This window comes from Quercus robur, chromosome 12, assembly GCF_932294415.1.
Source record: "Quercus robur chromosome 12, dhQueRobu3.1, whole genome shotgun sequence".
NCBI lineage: Eukaryota > Viridiplantae > Streptophyta > Magnoliopsida > Fagales > Fagaceae > Quercus > Quercus robur.
This window is the reverse complement of record NC_065545.1, coordinates 5,141,611-5,163,736: the sequence shown is the minus strand read 5'-3', so window position 1 is coordinate 5,163,736 and position 22,126 is coordinate 5,141,611. Positions and strand designations below refer to the sequence as shown.

The 22,126-nt window shown below is 34.9% G+C and overlaps 1 protein-coding gene and 1 non-coding gene across 4 annotated transcripts; one reads left to right on the top strand and one right to left on the bottom strand.

Annotated features, from left to right (window-relative positions):
- Positions 1 to 9,641: 9,641 nt before the first annotated feature.
- TRNAD-GUC (transfer RNA aspartic acid (anticodon GUC)) lies at positions 9,642 to 9,713 on the bottom strand. Its single transcript has one exon. It is a non-coding gene; the product is annotated as a tRNA-Asp (tRNA).
- Positions 9,714 to 9,853: 140 nt separating this feature from the next.
- Positions 9,854 to 19,466, top strand: LOC126710590 (uncharacterized). Of its 3 annotated transcripts, none has more exons than XM_050411126.1 (12): positions 9,855 to 10,164; positions 10,271 to 10,478; positions 10,576 to 10,650; positions 11,148 to 11,254; positions 12,095 to 12,155; positions 12,822 to 12,881; positions 13,008 to 13,082; positions 13,602 to 13,787; positions 15,171 to 15,225; positions 16,980 to 17,102; positions 18,601 to 18,872; positions 19,168 to 19,466. In XM_050411126.1, exons 1-12 carry the CDS (start codon positions 10,133 to 10,135, stop codon positions 19,189 to 19,191), a joined length of 1,278 nt encoding a protein of 425 aa, XP_050267083.1. In that variant the 5' UTR covers positions 9,855 to 10,132; the 3' UTR covers positions 19,192 to 19,466. The 3 variants fall into 3 exon arrangements, with proteins under 3 accessions (XP_050267085.1, XP_050267083.1, XP_050267084.1); XM_050411127.1 differs by having other exon boundaries at positions 9,857 to 10,164; positions 18,640 to 18,872; XM_050411128.1 differs by lacking the exon at positions 19,168 to 19,466 and having other exon boundaries at positions 9,854 to 10,164; positions 18,588 to 18,773.
- Positions 19,467 to 22,126: the final 2,660 nt, after the last annotated feature.

Genomic DNA, 22,126 nt, shown 5'->3' with positions numbered 1-22,126 from the left:
ATCTAGAGCCAGTTATGAGGAAGATGGGTTTTGATGATCGATGGGTGAGATTGATGATGATTTGTGTTACAACAGTATCTTACTCCATTTTAATCAACGGAGAATCAAAAGGGATGATAACACCATCTTGTGGTATTAGACAAAGAGATCTTTTATCTCCTTTCCTCATCTTGTTATGCACTGAAGAGCTTCATGGCCTTATCTCACAAGCAGCTAGTTGGGGTGATATTAAGGGTTATGCTCTTTGTAGAAATAGCCCAAGACTAACGCATCTTCTTTTTGCAGATGATAGTCTCTTATTTTGCAGGGCCACTGAACAAGAATGTTAGAAAATTCTTGATATCCTAGAAGTCTATGGCGGCTGTTCCGGACAACATATTAATAGAAGCAAAACCACCATCTTCTTTAGTAAGAGTACTTCTGAGGCGAAAAGGGAACACATTAAGCAGGCTTTGGGGGTGCCAGAAATTAAGCAATACGAGAAGTATTTGGGCCTGCCATCTTTCGTGGGGAGGAGGAAAAAAACAAGCTTTAATTTCATAAAAGAAAAAGTGTGGAGGAACATGCAAGGGTGGGAGGAAAAATTATTATCACAAGCAAGAAGAGAGATTTTAATTAAAGCGGTGGTTTAAGCAATCCCCACCTACACGATGAGTTGCTTCAAACTACCCTTGGGCTTGTGCAATGATATTGAAAGCCTTATTCGAAAATTTTGGTGGGGACAATGAGGAGAGAGACACAACATTCATTGGGTGAAGTAGGACTCCCTTTGTCAATCAAAGGCTAATGGAGGTATGGGTTTTAAAGACTTGACTCTCTGTAATGATGCACTTTTGGCCAAGCAAGCTTGGCGTCTTTTACAAAACAAGCAATCCCTCTTTCACAAAGTATTCAATAGTAGGTTTTTCCCTACGTGTTCATTCATGGATGCCTCGGACTATTCTAGTGGATCGTATGCATGGCGTAGTATACTCCTGTTGACACCCTATTTTGCAACCCGCATTTAACCTTACATGGAGGGTAAAAGAGTAATTTCACATTGGAAATATGCATCTTTATTCTGGTCACTAGATCCTTAATCTCATTTCACTAAAATGATCTTGATGTTATAACGATTAAATCACCTAGTCATAAGCCCTAATTGGACCATCAGATTGAAAGTTATTATTAAATCAAGTTCTAATGGCCAAGATGAATTATCACAAATTGAGTCCGACTATATGTGATTATGAACAATTAATTTCAATTGGTAATAAGTATAATCAATTTGAAAACGATGATGTGTCATAATTTGATTGGTTAGGATTACATTTTATGGTAGAGTTGCATACACCTAATTAACTAGATAGTTAAACATTAATTATTCAATGAGTAATTTGTGCAATTATCTTTTAATTAGAGTAAATTTGGAACCAATTAAGTCTGAAATGGGAGTGATTAGAGCAATTTAATGTTAATTGGGAGCTAATTTGGGACCTATTAATGTTAATTGTGCTGAAATCATTTTCTAACAAATGACCTCTGCTCACTATTTCATCGATATTTCTTAGTATATTTTGAATTTATGAATGAGGTTAATTTTTTCAGAAACTAGACATCCAGGGCTTCAATTTAAGCATAAGAACAAGACATTTCCGATCAGAATTTAGTCAGATATGATTATTTGAAATTGGCTCTACAGGCTGTTACAACAGCTACGGGAAAACCGAATTTTGGTTTACTCCTCACTCTCACCAATTTTTCCATTTAATGCACCAAATTTCCCCCAAGGCTAACATGAGGTCTAGGTTCATGATTCTTTGTCAACCCTCATTAAATGACTTTTCATTCATATTTCCTTCACCACTACTATATAAACCCCCCTTCTTCATTCCTAAGGACACAAAAAAAAACCCTCTCTTCCCCTTTCTTGAGTTCTAGTGAAATTGAGTAGTTTTGTCATATCTTGGTCTTTCTAAGACTCAAGGTATTAAGTGAGGCTCACTCTTCCTCTCCTAACTCTTCTTTTCCTCCACCCTTAGGACCTCTACCAAGAGTCTTCTCCTCCACCATATAGATCTTGCATGAAGGTATAATCCCTTTCCTTAATTTGTTTTTTGTGTTGTCATGATGAGAATTTAGGATTAAAGCATGATAGTAACTATTAAAATTCTCTTGAATATGTTTGAATGTTCTTAAATGTTCTTATGTGTTTTTCATATGTTCTTGGTTGTTTATCACATATTCATGCATAACATTAGTTTTAATCTTAAATCCACATCAAAAATATGAAAAACATGCTTGTTTAATAATTCTTTCAAATCCTTGAATCTAGGATATCACCATTCACACACATTCATTAGAGTTTATTTTTCAATCCAAATGTCATGCTTAATAAATTGAATTAGGGTTTATCACATGCACACATTAAATTCAACATGCAAATTGATTGATAACATATTGGATGATGTGATATGAATGTTGGCCACCATAGTCTAGAGGACCGGTTTCACCGAGCAAGGTGGGTGCCTAACACCTTCCTACCTTGTAACATAACCTCCGAGTTTAGATCAAGAGTTAGTAGATCAAATGCTTATCCATGTAATTTTTGATTTTTAGATTGTAATTAAGAAACAAAGTCATGTATTTTATCTTAGATTGCATCTAGGACCAAAGCAATGTAATTTTCCTATAATCAATGTAAATTCAATTACAAATTAATAAAATGAGGAATTTTTCAATTTTGGTTTTCTTATTTATTCCAATAATTAAATAAGTGGTGACTCCATTGTAAAATCCTTAATCTAAAGGGGAAAATATAACTAGTCGAACCTCCATTTTGAGAGACAATAACACAACTCCATCCATTCATGTTGGTTTGGCCCAACATCCTATAAAATGGGTCGGAGGTACGGTCTTGCTTGCTCACTCCCAAGTGCAGGAGATCGTAGCAATATATTTCTCGGAGTACCGAGGTCGAACCACAAGGAGTAGGGTAAATTCAAAGACAATATAATTAAATAACAATTTGAGTGAAGAAGAAAAATACTTTTGCTTGGTGATTGTTAACAAGAATAATAATAAAAACTGATTTTAATCAATAATGTAAATACTAGGGTATCGGGGTGTTTTCCTATATCAATATGAAATTCATTGTGATTTAAGAAAATATCTATTTCATAATTGATTGTTCTTATACAATTAAAAACTTATGATTCGGTTGAATTGAGACAATTCAAGAATGCATAATAACCTCGATTAATAATGCGGTTAAAAAAGTTTTCAAAAAAACTCATTCACTTTAAAACTTGATTTCTATTTGAAACTATTAGAAATTCATCTAAACAATAAGAAAAACATGATTGAACTTATTGAAAGTATGGAAGAACTAATACATCAAAAGAAATCTAATTGAACAATCAAATATGTTATTGATAAAATCTTAGAAAGAATCACATTGAATATTCATATCGTATAGAAGAAACATAACCCCTAGCCCTAGCAAAGAGTTTAGGCTGCCATTAGAGAAAGGAAAAATACAAGTTTTTCTCTCCAAAATTTGTTCTACACAGCCTCCCTTCAAAATCCTAATGTCTAAGTGTCCAAAGAAAATAAAACATTTACTGTTTTAATTTCCATCCAAGTTTACAGTGGTAACTTGTGAGTTAATTTCGGCCTTCAAAAATTGAGAATTTCGAAAAACTCAAAACTGGAAAGTTGTAGATATTTAAGTCATGGTTCCAACCTATCTGGCCTTGTGTCAATTGGATTTTTGAGGAGAGAGATACACCCAAAATATTGATCAGTGCTCAAATCAGATTTTTCCTTTTTAGATTCTGCTTCTTTGATTTCTTTCCTTATTTGAAGCTTCCAATCATGGTAGACGATCTAAGTACTCCAGCTGCACCTCCTTAGACATTTAAGCATGGTCCTTTAGCTCCACTTTAATTCTAGTTTGGCCTCCATTCTCTCACAAATTCTTGTAAACTCATCTTTCTCACATGATTTCCTGAAAGTAGAAAATTACACACAATGAATAGCATCTTATTCAAGAAATTATGTAAAGATAAATAATAGAGACTAATGCAAATCATGGCTTAATTGTACAAATTAAGCATAATAATAAGGAGATAACGCCCATATAAATATATAGCAATATACATTTTAAGGCGTTATCAGGTCTCTCACAATTCCAAGGCAGGGAGGTCCTCAAACAAGGTATACGTTGGAGAGTAGGGTGGGGTGATTCAGTTAAAATCTGGGATACCCTATGGTTTAGCTTCCTTCACTAAATCATCCAAGAATTTTGTCACCCGTTCTTGAAGGCATGCAAGAAGCTATTGTGGACACACTTATTGACTAGCAATCTAGAACATGGGATTTAGATATTCTTAAAGGCTTTTTTCCCCTTGTTGGAAGTAGACTTTATTCTCAAGATTCCACTTAGCTCCAACTATGTTGAGGATAAGCTTGTTTGGCCTTATACAGCAAATGGCGTCTATTCGGTTAAATTCGGATATAACTTCCTAGCTAAAGAAAAATCATCACCTTCGTTGGCTGTCTCTCTTTAAGATGATGGTAGAAGTATATGGAAAAAGTTATGGAGCCTTTCGGTGCCGAATAAGATTAAAAACTTCTTGTGGAGAGCAAGTAGAGAAACGATTCCTGTAAAGAAGAACCTGGTTACCCGTAAGGTACTTTCCGAGGATATTTGCGATCATTGTCACGTGGCCACTGAAGATGTTCATCATGCACTGTGGGACTGTCATGAATTTTTGGCTTTGTGGGAGGCTGACTCACTGTGGCTGTTTCGAAGAACAAAGAAATTTTCGAGTTTCTTTGAGCTGGTGAGCCACGTTTTGGAGGAGAAGATAAACCCGAATCTCTTTGCTACTCTGGTGTGGACTATTTGGTCCCGTTGTAACACACTTTGGACCAGCACCAAGCCTTTCCCACTCTCTCAAGTGGCCCTTTTAGCCTTACAGACCCTTTAGACATTTACCCAGGCCCTACCGGTCCCAAGAATGCAGTCAAGTGCCTTGCCAAAACAACAGGTTAGATGGATCCCTCCACCGTCAACGAGCTTAAAGATCAACTTCGTTGGTGCCGTATTCCGTGAGACAGATGAAGTGGGGCTGGGAGTTGTTGTTTGTGACCACCAGGGAAGGGTGATGGCCTCCATGTCCGAGAAAACCAAGTTACCATCTTCCTCAGACGAAGTGGAAGCATTGGTAGCGGTTAGAGCCATCTTTTTCGCTCTTGAACTCCATCTACCCTCTGTTATTGTCAAGGGAGATTCAAAGTTGATTATTTCAACCTTATGAAGTGAGGAGGAGTCCTTTACTTCCTTTGGCCATTTGATTTCCTCGATTAAACAGAGTCTTGAAGTTTTTTCTTGTATTTCCTTTTCGCACACCTGTAGATTGGATAACTCTCTAGCTCATAATTTAGCTCAGTACGCTAGACATATTGATGCTCTTACAGTATGGATGGAGGATGTTCCACCACAACTTCACCATGTTCTTGTAACCGACTTTGGTTGATTTAATAAAGTTTCTTCATCTTGATTCTAAAAAAAAAAAAGCACCTCCAAAATCTCCAATTGTTATGTAAAATCGCGTAAAATTCATCATAGCTTTTGTCTTCTGTAACCCTTATTATTTATTTACGTATTTGGACAATGAAAAAAGGGAGTTGATAAAGGTTATTGTAAAGAAATATAAACAATTAAAAAATTTGATATTTTAATAAAATATAGTGTAAAATAAATAATGATATAACTACAGGGCATTTTGAAAAATGAGTATATAAAATAGAAAAAAAAAAAGTCCTTAAATTAAAATAGATATGAATTTTTGCATAAACAAATGTAAATTCTGAACCTACATAACTGATAATTTTTTTATTTATTTTTATTTACCGACAATAGTGTGTCCATAACTTTTTGATCAACTCACTATATATGTGGTATGTTTAAAGAGTGATACTACATCTACATGCACCACACAAAAAAAAAAAAAAAAAAAAAAAACCTCAACTTGCTAGTGGTAGGCAGAGATTTGTGTGGGCTAGGGTGAGCTAAGGAGTATTGGGCCTAAATAGAAAACTAAGAAGACCCAATTGAACATTAATATGGAGTATTTGGACTTAAATAGTTTGAGGAAAGGATTTGGCTGAAGGGTAAATTAGTCCGAGGAAATAGCGAATCGAGGAGGACATAGAAATGAAAAGCAATACCAAGGGTTTTGGCCAAGGAAAGTAGTAGTGGCCCATCAGAACAAAAGTTAGAGGAAGTTTCCTGATGAAGCCACCATCCCTTTCACATTAAATGCTCTACACTAATTAAAATGCCACATTAATGGTTGAATAATGCTTGAACAGTGCCTAGACAACCTGTTACCTGTTCAACACAGCCTCAAAAGGAGGGGAGAAGAGAGATGGGACAAGTATCTTGCTTGAAGTAAGGTTTTCAGACCCGGACCGTTCATTGAACCGTAAAAGGGAAAGGTTCAAGATTTTTGAGGTCGAACCTGGGTCGAACCGTGATAATGTCATAATTAATTTAATAATTAATTAAAGCCTAAATATAGATATTAAATTTATAAAACTAGCAAAATTGACAATATATCTATATATGTGAGGGAAATTTAATGATTTTCAAGCATATATTTAATAATTAAATAAGAAAGTTAATAAAATAAAATAATAACCATGAAAACATTAAAATTTATGATTAATTTTTGAAGTAAAGTTGAATATTTTTGAAGGATTTTAATTATAATTTTTTTATTCCTTGTAAGAGATGGATAATTTAATTAAGTAGAATAAAATTGTGTTAAGTTGGTTTTAAAAAAAAAAAAAAAAAATTGCTAAGGGGTTGGACCGCACGGTTCTCATCGGTTCGTGCGGTCCAACCCCGGTTTTAGCGGTTCACTGAATTAACAAAAAATCTGATTCTTTATGCTTAAAAAACCAGTTTTCATCCTGGTTTTCACGGTCCGACCTCCTGGTCCGGTTCGGTTCTGAAAACTATGGCCTGAAGGAGCATCCACCTACAAGTAGACGGTAAGGATTGAAGAATTAGAGCTATAAATAGGGAAAGATTCCCCATATATAGGGGTTTGATCGAGAAAGAAACCTTATAATATACTTTCTCCATCCCAGTTTGTTTGTCATCTATTCCATTTTGGGATGTCTCAAAATATTGTCATGTTTCTAAATATAAGAGTCATTAATTTATTAATATTCCTATTATACCCCTACTTTATTTTCAAAACTATTTGAAAAGAAAACTAACAAATATTTAAAAAATCAATCTAATTGGGGCACATTTTTAGTTGCCTCGTTAAGAATAACTCTTAAAAAAAAAAAAAAACTGATAAATTTATTTAAGGGTAATTTTGTGAACTTATACATTTTTATAAGATAGATAAGACAAAAAATGATGTTTCCTTAAAAAGTTTGACTTTTTAAACATGACAAACAAATTGGGATGGAGGGAGTAGAATATAGTGAGTCTTGTATTCCCACCCTAGAATAAACACTCCTTGTATTTTTCAAGGAAAGTAATACAATCAAGAATTGATCTCATAGTTCATAATTTGGACTTGTGCTTTTATCTCTTCCTTTTTACTACGTTGAATTATTGTTTTAACTCAATTGATAGTCAAAGTACCAATCTCTTACAAATTAATTGTTATGAGCAAAAGCCTAAACCATTAGTTAGGGTTCTCGGTTTTTGAACTGTACAAGATTGATACAACATCAATTTTATATTTGTTCATCGTTGATATTACTTTTAATAAGAATAGATTCAAATTATACGTAGTATTAGTTTACACTTTTTTAAACCATACATTTCTAAATTAATTATATATATACATGATTTAGAATTTAATTGGTTTTAAACTCTTCGATTTTTGCATCTAATAATTCATTTGCCATAAAAATTAAAAACATAAATGTACACGTGGCGAAAAATTGGATTCTAATTGAAATCCAATTTAAAATTTAATTAGATTTAGACTCTTCGATTTTTACAATCAATAATCCAGTTAGCACAAAATTAAAAATTAAATGAGACACGTAATGCAAAATTAAGAATGCAATTAAAAACTAATTGGATTTTTTTTCTAAATTTTGGCTATTAATATATATATATATATATATATAACAAAATCCTCATTTTAGATGAATCAACACTTTTTACTTAGCATTCACATCAAATATGCTAAAATATATATAACAAAATCCTCATTTTAGATGAATCAACGCTTGTCTCTTAGCATTCACATTAAATATACTAAAATATTTAGCTTTTAGCATCTTAAAAAGGCAAAAAGTTATTTTTATTTATTTTAACAACTCACTTTACAATACACTTAACATCAAATACTCTATTATTTTACCAATTTATTTAAATATTCTTTAACCACTCAACTCTCTCTCTCTCTCTCTCTCTCTCTCTCTCTCTCATTTAAATAATGTTTATTTATTTATTTTTTGTGTGTTTACCATCTAGCTACAATAAATTGCTAGAGATGCCATGACTAAGTGTTAAAAAATTATAAATTTGACACCTTTGATGTAATGAGATTTTAGCACATTTAATGTGAATGCTCTGCATGTATCTAACCTCATATTCAAATGGTGAGGTTACTTTTGCACAATCATCCTTGTTTTCGTCTTAAGATCCTAGCCTTGGTGTAGCACATGTCGCCCTATTGGCCCTCATGATGTCGAGCTTCCATATCCTCTCGTTTGTCAAATTTGAGGAGGATTCTCAAAATGTGATAGAAGCTTTTTGATAGCTTTATTCCCACTCTCATAATTTTTTCCCTTTTTCATGCCTACTATTTTAACATCTTTGAATTCCCTTGTTTATTAGGATTTTTGTTTTGTATCAAGGGACAATTTTTTTGGTTCACAACCTTAAAGCTCATTGTATGTGGTATGGGCTCATAAACATTTCCTCCCTCCCTATTTGGGGTCTCAACTCTCCAAAAACTTAGAGATGGTTTTGGGCTATCCTTCCTTCTTTTTGTTTAATATTATCCTTATCAAAAACCAGTCTCTTCAAGATAATTTTTTTATACCAAACTTCAAGATAAATAAATACACCGGAAAAGGTTCTTTCCTGAAATATAAAATTATTTTTTTGGCCTCATGGTCATGGCATTGATTTGTGGATATAAAATCCAATTACTAGGTGCGAAAGTTGTAATGCCAAAAAAGCTTGTTGGTATATGTGAAACCGTATGTGGAAGTGAAATACAAGTACCTGTACCCAAAAAAAAAGGAAAAAAAAAATCCTATTATTACCATATCTATAACTGTCCTTGAAATGATTAATAACACTGACAAAGAGGTATCACCGAAAAATGAGAAGAAAAAAAAAAAAAAACACTAAAAAATAACTATTAACTGCATGAAGATCAAATCATCAAATGGCAACTTGTTATATTTTTGGGTCGTTCCGGGAAACCATATTGAAATAAGTGTTTGGATTTAGTGCCCCAGCCCAGCTGGCTTTAGTTAGTACTTAGTAACAGTTTACCAGACTTGTCAAAAGAGAATGGATCAGTGTGGGCCGTGAATTGGGCCAGATGACCCAGTGGTTTTGCTTGGAGAATAACAGTGTTTAAAAAAAAAAAAAAAAAAGACGCCGTTGCCGGGGATCGAACCCGGGTCACCCGCGTGACAGGCGGGAATACTCACCACTATACTACAACGACATTGTTGATATAACCTCTAACCAAAATTTTTGTTATTCCTTTAATTTAATTACGAAAACACCCTTGAATAGACCGACGATACACTGCCTCCCAGAAAAGCAAGTTCCAAATGTCTACTTATGAGTCACGACACATGGAATAATTTCCTCAGGAAGCCAACTGCAAGTCGTAAACGCTGTCTACTCTTCCTCTCTCTCTCTCTCTGACTCTGCGCTCTCTCGCACAAACAGTTTTTGTTTTTCCCCATAGCTTAAGACAAATTTTTACAGCTATCACTTAAATCATCATAACATCTCATTACTCGCACATGATAAACAACCAATTTCACAATCTCCCAAACTTTATACCTCATTCATTACACTTATTAATAACAAAATCCCACTCACTATCACAAAAATCACTCAAACAAAAAAACGAAAATGCTCGGACACGAAGGAGAAACCCCGTCCAGGTACTACTAATAAATTTTAATGCAATTCATTTTCAACTATTATGTTATAGTAGCAATTTGGAAAAATGTTATGTTTATTTGTTTTTGGTAATAATTTGAAACATAGGTACGAATTGTTGAACATGGTGAAGAAACACTCAAACTCGTTAGGGCAAACAGAACTATTAATGGACCAACAACAACAAGACGGTGCTCCAGACGACGTCGAATTGGATCAGCTGTTTTGGCACGATATCTTGGATTTGTATTTTGTTCGCGGCAAAGAGTCTAGGGGTCGCCAAGACGACGATCTTTTATTTTTCATCAGGAAATTGGTAACCAAATTTATTAAATTTTGAATTCATTGGCTATAAAAAAAATTTACAATATCGTTTTGTTTTTATCAAATTTTTGTTGTTGTTGGTATAATAGGGGTCCCAAGGATATGGATTCAATGACAATTTGGAAGCTATTGCTCCTTACTTTGTTCGCAGGTGGGCACCTAAGGTATAAAAAAAAACTTTAAAATTTCAAACTGAAATCCTTTGTGCGTATTGATGATCTAGTTCATTGCATTATCTTGCTAATAGCAATTGCATATTGTTTGAAACAAAAAGTGTATGTGCATAATAAGTTGTGATTGCTCCCGTCATATGTTTGACAACTCAACAGGGTGTGAAATTGGGCGGGTTCGTAGCATTTAGGGAAATATTTGAAGTTGGAGTTTGGCATGTATAATATCGAGAAAATAGAAAATGTGGTGTTAACAACTTCGTATACATCTTTTCAATGTTGTTAGTGCACGGTTTATGAGATGTGCCTATATTTGAACTTATGCATCATGTAGGAAATGGAAAAAGAGTTAAGGACAAAAGTGATCAATCTATGAGATATGGAGAATGGATTCATTTTCATCATATGAATTGTGTAGGAAAACAGCGATACATTTATCTTGTTGTTTACTGGTCACGTAAAATAACGTTCTTTACTTTTGTCAAAACCAGTTGGATACGTTAGTCGGTGAGATTTCTGTTGAAGTGGATTGGAGGCGATCATTTTACTTGAACTTGATTGCTCACACTACATTCACTGTGACAGTGGCTATTTGCAGGTAATCTTTCTTTTTCTTTTGTTTTACGTGATGTTTTCGTCCCTTTTGCTTTCAAGTTGCTGATGTTTGCCTGCATAGTTTTCTGTAAGGTCATATGCATGTTTGGGCTCTTAGCACTCAATTATGATCATAATTTCTCATTCTGCTTTTGGAATTTTACCCTGATTGAGAAAAGTGACCATGTCATATTAAATTGTTAATTAGGCATTATAAAACAGTTTCAGAGTACTTGCAAATAGAGTTTGTAGTCCCTGTGAATTTTTCATCTCAAGGGAAGTGGTTGGGTTTGGTTTGGAAGAGAGTTCTTGTTGTAACTACTCTATATGATGCACATTTCGTTATTCAATTTGTACAAGGAATTTTATGTTGTTTCCATACGTACAATTGATATAAGATTTGGCCATATATGACAGCTACTATCTGTCTTCTTGGGGGTGTCATTTCTAATTTTCTAGGATTATTCCTATTTTAATGAGTTTGTATTGCTCGTCAAAACCACATGCACATTTGTTATTGAGAGATTTTAAGTTGTATTTATCATAGTTTTCACTCATAGAATAAAGTTGCAGCTTCCTGCCATATGGATTTCAAGTTCTATATGTTAGTTGTTTTCGTACCAAAATTTATTTGTCCATTCCTTTCAGAGCACCTGACACCCTGAAAAAAAAAATCCTGATATATTAGAAAGAAATGTACCAGGAATAACACATATTAGCAAGAAAGAAATGGCAACTTGTTTATAGATGTGTGTTTTAGGACCTTGCTACTAAGGATTCTTATTTCCTTCTGTCCAGCATGATAGCTTCATTATGGTAGAATCTGAAACATGTTTTTTTCCAGTCATGAGGACCTTCGGAATCATCAATCTGGGCAAGACAAACCATTGTCACCTATATATAAGGTATCCATAGCCTTAATTAGTGTAATAGATATCACTTTAGTTAGTTGTTAATAGGATATATTTTGTATCCTATTCTTATTATCTTCTTTTATATGTGGCCACCCTGTTCAGTCTGTTTTCAATAGTGAGAATTCTTCTTAACCACTGAAGTTGATTCTCTCGTCAAGAGAAGTACCATCTACTTCAATTTGCTGCTGAGAAGATAAATAATGAATTTATGTTGTTGTCATCTAAACTTGAAGTGGATAAAATTAAGATGATTATGCACTGAAATGTCTGTATGAAGTTGATGTTCATGCTCATTTTTACATCTGTTTTTTCATGAATTTTCCTGAGTTGGCCAATCCAGTTCCTTTTTGGAAGGCGTGTGTCGTGTTTTGGTTAAGATGTGCAATGTGCATATATCTTCACATGATCAGCCCAGGGTTGGCTGGGGCCTTTAGTAAAGGTACAAATTGGGTCTGGCTTCCATGATCTAGGAATTTAAGATCTCTCTCATGAAAAACCCAAAAGCTACCATGCCAAGATTATTTTTTCAAATTAAATATGGATTCTTGAGATCATGGTAGCTTAACTACTATCTCTTGCATGCTCTTAGATATTATATGTAGATATATATTAAAATAGTAATCTAATCATGTAGCATGGCCTGGGACATCTCTGCAGGTTGTTAAAACGGTTTATGCATCCCCAAGTCGTGTCAATTTTCATTTGGATTCCAAAAAGGCAAGTTTATATATATTCAGCAAATTGATATCTTCCTCTACTTATCAAAAAAAAAAAAAAAAAATGGATATCTTCCTCAGTTGTGTTCTCAATTTCCATCTGACTCTGTTGCTAACATGTGTCTAGGAAGTGGAGACAACACCTGCCTATCCAGATATCTGTTTTGCAGTTGATGACTTTGATTCTACCTTTGATGCAGTGGTAATAAGTTTGTTTTATCCTATATATTTTTTGCATCTAATTTTATTAACTTCACTAGACATGTTATTTTGCTTAAATAATTATTTAATTAAGCAGCTGAGCTTATTGCTGGCTTTGCCAAAGGATAATAATTATTAGGATATTATTACCAAATGTGTTACTCAACACTGCTTTGCCTAGCTACTTTGCTATTATTACGCTATTATATTGGTTGAATGGAAGACAGGTTGAAATGCTTAGTTTCATAGAACAAATAAACATACTCCCGCTTTGCATAATAAAGATAGTGGCTTCACTTTTGCCTTATCAACTTTTAAGTCAGGCTAGAATAATGGCATTCTTCAATGAATTTTACACACTTGATCTTCTACTATCTTCTTCACGTCCCTTTATCAAGGAACAGGAAGACTGTAAAATATTTAACATTCTCAGATTTTTGCATGATTATCACTTTTCTTTGATATGATCTACTTTCAAGTTAATATTTTATCATATGATTTAATTTCACTGTCTATCTAGGTATTGACGGAAATAGACCATTGCTATTGTGTACTTCTTAATGCACATGGCGGGGCGGCATTTCCTAGTGAAGATGCACATTGTGGGGCAGCATCTAGTAGTGAAAAGGAGTCTCAAGATTCCAGTTCCAGTGATACTTCCTCTTTGAGAGTTGATACTAATTCTGGAAAGACAAAAAATACTAAGGTTTGTGTCAATTCTCATCACACATGAGAATGACTGCTATGAGCCTATTGCCCTGCCACAGTCTTGATTTTGTGAGCCAATGCTTTTCATAATTATTATTTTGACTAAAGTAGACTTTTGGCCCATAAATTTTGAGATTGTTTTTATTTTGGCCATCTACATTTTTCAAAATTTTCTTGCTCTTCATGTTTGATACTGTTTCCATACTTGCCTTGCCACCCATTTCTATTAGTAATCTGACCATTAAATGCCCTTTATATTAACTTTTTCATTAAATATTAGTTCTAAAATGCTGTGGAGTGTGTGAATTTCATTGTTGTAGGTAGAATAAACACATTAAGGATGGTCAAATTACTAGCGGAAATGGATTGTAGGGCCAATATGAAAACAGAATCAATCATGAAGGGTTAAAATAAAAGTTTTGAAATGTAAATGGCCAAAATGAAAACAACCCAAAACTTTAAGGGCCAAAAGTGTATTTTAGTTTATTATTTGATTGCTATGTATTTTTAGCATCACTCTAGTGTACTTCTGTTAGTAACCAGAAAAAAAATCGATTGGTAATATTGATGTACTTACACATAACCTGCAGGGTAAATATTTGTTGCTCAGCGAGAAAACACAGGCACTGGGCTTTGTGAATTTCAGAAAAAGAAGAAAAAAAAGAAAGAATAATAAATGCAGAAGTAATATAATAATTAATCTTATAGCTGCCATTACTTTTACCAGAGCTGACTGAGATACCTGCATGATGCCTTTTGAGGACTAATATGGTCTTATGATTGAGCATGGTAACTCTTGCTGTAAACTTTCCTTTATACATAGCAAAATAATAGTAGCAAAAAACTCAAGGGAGCATGTGACTTGTGATTAACATCTTGCCAGGCTTAAGAGGATTTAGAATATTATAGTAAAAACTCAACCAAGCCTAGAATACCAACTACAGGTATGAGCTGTTTGGAATATCATGAATAATTATGAGAGGGCACTGTAAAGATTCCCATTAAGTTGATTAGCAAATTAGCTTCATAGAATCAAACATTCTACCTTTACAGAAATGTCAATGATGAGGCATCAGAAAGCAGTCAGTGCTACTTTTGTCTCTGGTTATTTTGCTTTTGCCTCTCCTTGCTTTTGGAAAAAAAAAAAGGGAAGGCACTGTTTTAATTGGGTTGCCTTATTAGTAGAGACGACTCAAGTACCTATCAGAAAAAGAAAAACAAAGAAAAAAAAAAGAAAAAGATGCATTGAATTGTTGTAATGTAGGTATATTAACTGTATGGATGCTCCACACACATTCACATTGGTGCACACATATACACACAAAATAGGTGCTTGGATCCATTTTTATACATCTTGACTCGCTGGCAGCTGTGATTGCAGCTTACTCTTTTCTCAGGATTTGTCAGCTATCAAATGGTTCGAGATGCATATGATGGTACGTCTTCCTATAGACTCTCTCTCTCTTTGGTATAAATTACTTGAATCAAATTAATTTCTCACTTTTTCATTTGGATTTAATATATGTTTACTTTCATTTTCTAAAGCAGTGAGTGGTTTTTATGACCTTTGTTTGGAACAGATTGAGTGTATATTTTTATCGTTTCTACATGTTGCACATGCAGGAATATTGATACGTGAAATACTGTTTCTAAGTTGGTATTGACTTAAGTTCTGCTGTTACATTTGAATCTAACTCTCAAGTTGTGAACTTTCTTTTCTTTAATTCAATGTTGAATATATTCTTTTAAGATTGAAGATCTATCTCAATAACCATAAAGTAGTCTGGAGAAGGCTGTTATTATTGGGACTTTAGCTTATTCAATTCTGGCGTGCTTTATAAATGTACCGTCTTATTTTAAAGACCTCTCATGTAAGGGTGTAGACAGTACAGTTCATTTAGTGTAACTGATGCAGGAAGCAAAAGAGACTATTTATTTTAACCTGAGTTTTATTTCTATTTGGACATCAATTGAATTTTTATTTTAGGCCCTAGTATTTACTTAGGTTAACTAGTATTTTTATTTAAACTCTAGGGTGTTTTTGTTATTCAATAAGTAGGGTTTCCTAACCAATTAGAATTAGGATTTCGTATTCCTATATAAGCAAATGATGTACTCCTATCAAAGGGAGATGATTTTGATGAATGAAAGTTGCTTTTGGTTTTTGGTCTGTTGCCAACTTCAGCCAATCCTAGGTGCTGATAACTAGTGGTTTTTTTTTTCTTGCTTGGTGTTGACCTCAAGCAAGCCTAGATGCTGATTCCTAGGTTCCTATCCTTTATTTTCCCGTCTTTTAATTTTATTGCTGAAAAGTTCTGGCTTGTCCTATGTTAGTAACAGGACCATTTTGCACTGCACTGCAAGGGTCAGTTTCTCAAAAACTACAACTTAGCTGCTCTTGGAAGAGGCCAGCCTGCCACTCTGGGATCGGTTTTATTGTTCTTGGTGCAGTGTGGCTTGGTTGGTTTGGGCCACATAGTGTGAACGACGACATTGCCGACTTGAGGGATGACCAGAAGAGGGAGTGGAAACAATGCAAAACAGCGTAGCATCAGCTTAGAGTCTTCACATTGTGTTTCTTGTTGAAGACAGGAAGAGGGAATTGGTGAGGTCAGATCTGGTAGAGTCAGATCAGTGGGAGTGAGAGAGGAGATGAAATAGGTCCATAGGGAAAGTGGGTTTAGGGTAGATCTGGGAGATGCCTGCCACTGTCTGTTTAAAAAGAGATTTGTGTTTGTTTGAATTCAAAAGGGCAGCTGACAGCCAAACTACCACTGTTGGTTAAAAAAAAAAATCTGGTTGTGACAGTTGAATCACAAGCCATTGGAAACAGCAGAATTGGCTGGTTTGGCTTGTTACCAGCTGGTTTTGTTGGTTTTGGTCAGTTTCTGAACAACCCTACTTTCAGACGTACAACTTTTTTTTCAGTAGCTTTATTTCTACTTCAGTTCTGCTTTATCCGTTAAAATTCTCCCTCACATCTTTGCAAACTATGTATGGTACATAAGGCAAATTCTTTGTGAACTACAGCAGTTCAAAATTTTTTCTGACTTTTGTGGCTGGACCTCTGTTCAAGCTAAAACTTTGGCAACTCAGTCAACTCTGTTCTTCTGAGTATCTTTAAAAGGTCCACAATGTTCCAAATAAGTTTTATTGTTTACTTTTTTTTCTCTTCTCCTCTTGTATACAGCTGGAAAATCACGATTTGGGAGCCTTTTATCGCTTGGTCATTCCCCTGGCAAAACAGACAGACTGTACATGAAAGGTCCTGGTGGACGTGGGGAAGTTGAAGTTGCTGTTTCTGGTGTTGTAGGTAAGAGACTCTTTTCAGCTAATGATGTTTTAACACACTATTTCATTTCTCTCTCTCTTTCTTTTTTGTTGATGTTCTGGATGAAATGTTTTCTTAGAACCCAAATGTGTTTTGACAAATGAGAACCCTTTTATTCTTCAAAAGTGAATAAACCTGTGCCGTTTACTTTTAAATGTACCATGAATAATTTGCTTCTTACAAAAACTTGTGATGGCAACTTTTTGACTTTACCATGTTATACTACCTCACTCTGCCTGAGTACATTAGGTTTGGCAATAATTAAAGATGTTGAACAATGGGATTGGTTTCAGTTGATACCCTAGGATACTAGCAGTATGCCTCAAATATCAACTTCTCATTTTGGCACTGCCCAGCTGGCAAATGCCCACTCCTTCCTCTTATTGATAACTCACTGTTTCTCAGACTCCCCTCTCCTCATCTTGCATGCTTTGTGACATCTCTCCCTCTAAGATCAGATGATGCAAACTGCAAGCAGTGATGCCTTAATTATAGCATGGGTAGAGAAACTATATCTTCTTTAGAAGCCTAGGATTAAGGCAAAGCCCAAGAATAAGTGTCAATGGTAGTTAATTAGGATTTATACACACACACACAAACACACACATATATATATATAAAATGTTTAATTGGTTATTCTAGAGTGTAGGGTATTTTAGTAATTCTATAATTGTTGGGTATGTGCCTTGGGTATTATTTTATTAATAAGTCTTATCTTACATGTTGACCTTTGCATGTTCGTGTGTTCTTTTTACCTTTTCTCTTCTCTCTATCCTTATCTTTCTTGTGTCCCTATTCACGGGCACTGTTCATAACGTCCCATAACACTATGAATATCCCTTTTTTTTCCTTCTTCCTTACAATCCCAAGTCAAACCCTTCCTAATATCTATCAAATCCCTAAAATCTCACTTACTTCCTCTATCAAATAACCATAAAAACTTCAACAAAGCCTATCCAACTGTGAGCCTTAACCCTTTCCAAGTAGGTATCACAAGAATGGAAGTGAATGGAATGGAAGTCACAAATGTCTTAAATACTTTTGGAAAGTGAATTGGGATCCGTTGATTTTTGGAGAGGGTTTCTTTCTTCCTCTGGTGGGGTTTTGTTTTGTTTTTGGGTTGGGATTCCGCCTGCTGCCCCGGGGGGGGGGGGGGGGGGGGGGTGGTGAGACTGATGGAATTGAGATTTATTTGCTTTGTAGTTTTCAACGTGGAATGTTGATTTGCAGATCTCAGTGGTTAGTTGCTAGAATTCATATTTTAAAACTAATGGGGGACAATGGGTTGGGTTTTGGATTTCATCAAATGGGGTACGTTTTGGGATTCGTTGCTAGGTTCTGGATGGCATACCCTAGCCTTCCCAAACCAAACCTGTTTCTATGTAGAACACATCTAATTTCTGGTCTCCAGATTGTGTTGTGACAGAGGTGTTGTGTGCTTATCAACTAATTGATACAATGAAGTAGATGATATATGCAGAGATTGTGTCAAATACTGAACCTAGAAGTGCTATATCAGATCAGAGCCAAGAGGATTCAGGACCTTTTTCACCAGTCATGTCGAAAAGAGGATTTGGGATTGGCTCAATTTTTCGGAAAGCAGCATCTGTTGCATCTGTGGCTGCAAAACATGCCTATGCAGCTGCTGCTTCCTCCAGCACAAGTTCTGATGATGAAATGGTGCCTCTGAAATGCTGCTTAATGTCCATTTCATTGCCCTGGGAACACATTGCTTATGACATGTTATTTAAGGTGAAGTAACTGTTTCCCAATTCCTATGGTAATCTGCATTGTTATTTTCAATTCCTCATAATTTGCCTGGTAGGGGCAGTTTTTTCCTATGATTTTGTGTATTTACCAGCTGCATTTGGCTCAATGGCATTAGTTGGTCAGGTCTCAAAGTTTGCTTGGGTAGTAAAAGTGTTAAAAACCAAAAGTCCATTTGTTGATCTTGATCTTTTTTGTGGGAATATCTAAGTGGTGATCTATTTATTCTTTTATCGTGCTTGAAAGAACTGCTAATTTGATACCCTGACTGCAAACTCAGGGAAGTCCTCCGGTGAACCTGTAAGGTAAAAGGACCATATGTTTGCACATCCGTGAAATTGCAGAATGGATATGGTGATAAAACCTGGGAGGAAAGCATGAGATTATCAGAGGCATGGAGTTGCAACCTGCGAGAATATGAAAGAAAGTTATTTTGTAATCTAAGTTGTATATGGAAATCCCCTCCTCTCTCTCTCTGCATATTTGGTCTTGGTCAAGTGTCTCATAGCTTTGTTAAAATATTGTAAATCAATTTATTTTAAGTTAGTAAATGTAGTGTCACGCCAAGTTCACAGTTCAGTAGGCTTATATTTTAGAGCAAGGTTTTTATGCAACCTTGATTGCATGAATTTTTATGCAAACCATCTATATGTATTATTTAAGTAAGTCACATGGCTCATTAAAAATGTCATAGGACTAAAGTACACAAATGATTTTTTTATTTAACCAAAAAAAAAAAAAATTGGTTTTTTTTTTTTAAATGCCATTCTAAGTACACTGCAACCATTCACATTTTGGCAAAATTTGTGGCAATCTAGCACTGTTTTGGAACTAAATAGCAATGTTCTACTTTTCTAGTACTCGAGTTTGAGAAACTCAAGTTCCTAGTGAGCATTCCACCGTGGCACTGGTTGAGTTGGATTTTGGGAATTAAAAAATGCTGGCTAGTACTTGAGCTTCTTAAACTCGAGTTGTGGTGGACTCGAGTATTGTGTAATCTTACATATACAGTATCCAAGTTCCACAAACTCGAGTATGGCTTGGGTACAACAACTGAAAGCAACCAGACTCGTACTCAAGTTTATTGGACTCGAGTACTATGGTAGCAGTACCCAAGCTCCATAAACTTGAGTATGGCTTGGGTTTATAGCAAAAGCATCCACACTCATACTCATGTTAATTGGACTCGAGTATTGTGTTAATAGGACTCCCACAGACTCCGTTGAAAGGAAAATTCATATAATAAACAAGTAAATATAAATGTTGTAACGTATGCCTAAGGATCCATGACATCCACAATGTGACGATGGTTACAAAAGTAACCTTGAGTTTGATCAAACACCCCAAGAGGTGCACCTCAAAGGGCACGCAAAATGCATATTCTAAAACATGCACAAATTCATTTTGATAAAGGATATCAGTTACTTGGTAAGTCTCCAACGAATGTCTAAAACCCTAACTCAATTTTGGGTGAGTCACAAACCAAATTGTGTTATGTCACCCAAGTAAAATTTCAAGTCTTAGTGCTTTTATATTAAGTCATATGCATAAGGCAAAATTAAAATCTCTTTCATGTAATGAGTACATCATTTTGATCAACACTTTGGAGCCAAAATTTTATATCACCCATCTATCTGACCAAGACAGAGCAAGTGTTGGAAAGTAGAAGACATTACCACAAGCCTTTATTAATTATCACGATAGCTCTTGCACAAGCTATTGTCGAGGCTTTACTAAGAAATTACTCGAATGAAGTCAATGAAAATGTTCAATATGGCCATCGATCTCTCCACCTTACTGTATGAAGCATTTCCAACAGTAACCAAGTTTGATGAGTTATCATTTACATTTACATATATGGAGGAATTATAAATGGTAAAAACAGTGACAAAAACAATATTTTCTCTGCTTCTGAATGTGTGCGAGGACATTGAAAATTGGGTTTGGTTGAGAGCTTTGATGCCTGCAACATATATAAAACAAGAAACACACATAAGACACAGCAAATAACCTATTTATAGGGATTGAATGCAAAATTTTCTAATGGTAAGAAATAATACAAAATCATTTGACCACAGAAAGAGGAATGTTACAATTGTTACAAGAAAGTAGATGTATACATTACATTACTTTTAGAAGTGTCCATAAGTCATAATTTCCTGTAAAGAGGAATATTAAGTATTAACATTGAAATGACCCCATAGTGTTGTGTGCATGTCCAAAACAAATTAAAAGGTAAGACTGAATAGCTAATGATTAAATCTCAGTTAAATCTGCAACAAACCAAATCAAAGTTCTAGCGGTTTTTTGTTTCCTGATATCTGAAGGGAGTCCTGGGGTATGAAGACCATGTATTATTGAGTAGAAAAGTGAAATCATGGCCAACCCACAAATGACCTAACACCTTTAAGAGAAAGGAAAAAATGAAAAACATTACATTACACATAGGGTAGTTACACATTACATTACATTAAACAATTAGTATGCAATTTTTGTGACAAACCAAATGGCAATACTAATGACTTTTTGGATGCATTCTATAGGGAAAGTAGCTTATAGTATAAATGCCATATTTGGTCCTTAAAATTTTATCCAATTTTTCTCAAGTTTCAAAAATACATAATTGAATGGCATATAGCATGCATTTTGATCTAATGACATATATCATGCATTTTGTTTCAAGTTACATTTAGAAGGATGCCATGGTTCAAACTTAGCGTACTTAGTCTGCGAGACCATCACTCGTCGGTACCTCATTCCACTTAGGGTGTGTTCTTTGGTTATGCCTCTCTTGGTTACACAACCCGTATTGCACCTTCCTTCCCCCCTCCTTCCATGGTGTGGTTCTCAGCGGTTTCCCGCCCTCGTCCATCTCATTCCTGATTCTTGTTGAGACAGGGCGACCTTTCTCTTGGATCAATCAAGGGTTAGGGACGACCCTTCAAGTTTCTTTAGGATTCGCCTATGATAATCTATCTTTCAACGTAGGGAAAACAAGAGCATAGCTGCGGAACAGTGCATTCACGCTATAGCATGGGTCAATGTACTGCACTACATCGTTTCGATACCTAATACAAATTGCAATGACATGTGAACATGGTATCTTGTACAGTTTTCATTTCTAACGTGTGTAAGTTCTTTGTAGTAGATTAACTCCATGTGTGTGATCCCCATGTCAAGCAATTCCTAGATTATGCGGTGTATCTACTTGATATGATTGTTGTTGTGTGCTTAATCTC

Bases quoted from the DNA above. Each gene is read 5' to 3' on its own strand.
- LOC126710590 (XM_050411126.1), top strand. From the start codon at position 10,133: ATGCTCGGACACGAAGGAGAAACCCCGTCCAG. The intron at 10,479-10,575 runs GTAACCAAATTT...TTGGTATAATAG, and splicing joins TATTTTTCATCAGGAAATTG to GGGTCCCAAGGATATGGATT. The intron at 11,255-12,094 runs GTAATCTTTCTT...GTTTTTTTCCAG, and splicing joins GTGACAGTGGCTATTTGCAG to TCATGAGGACCTTCGGAATC.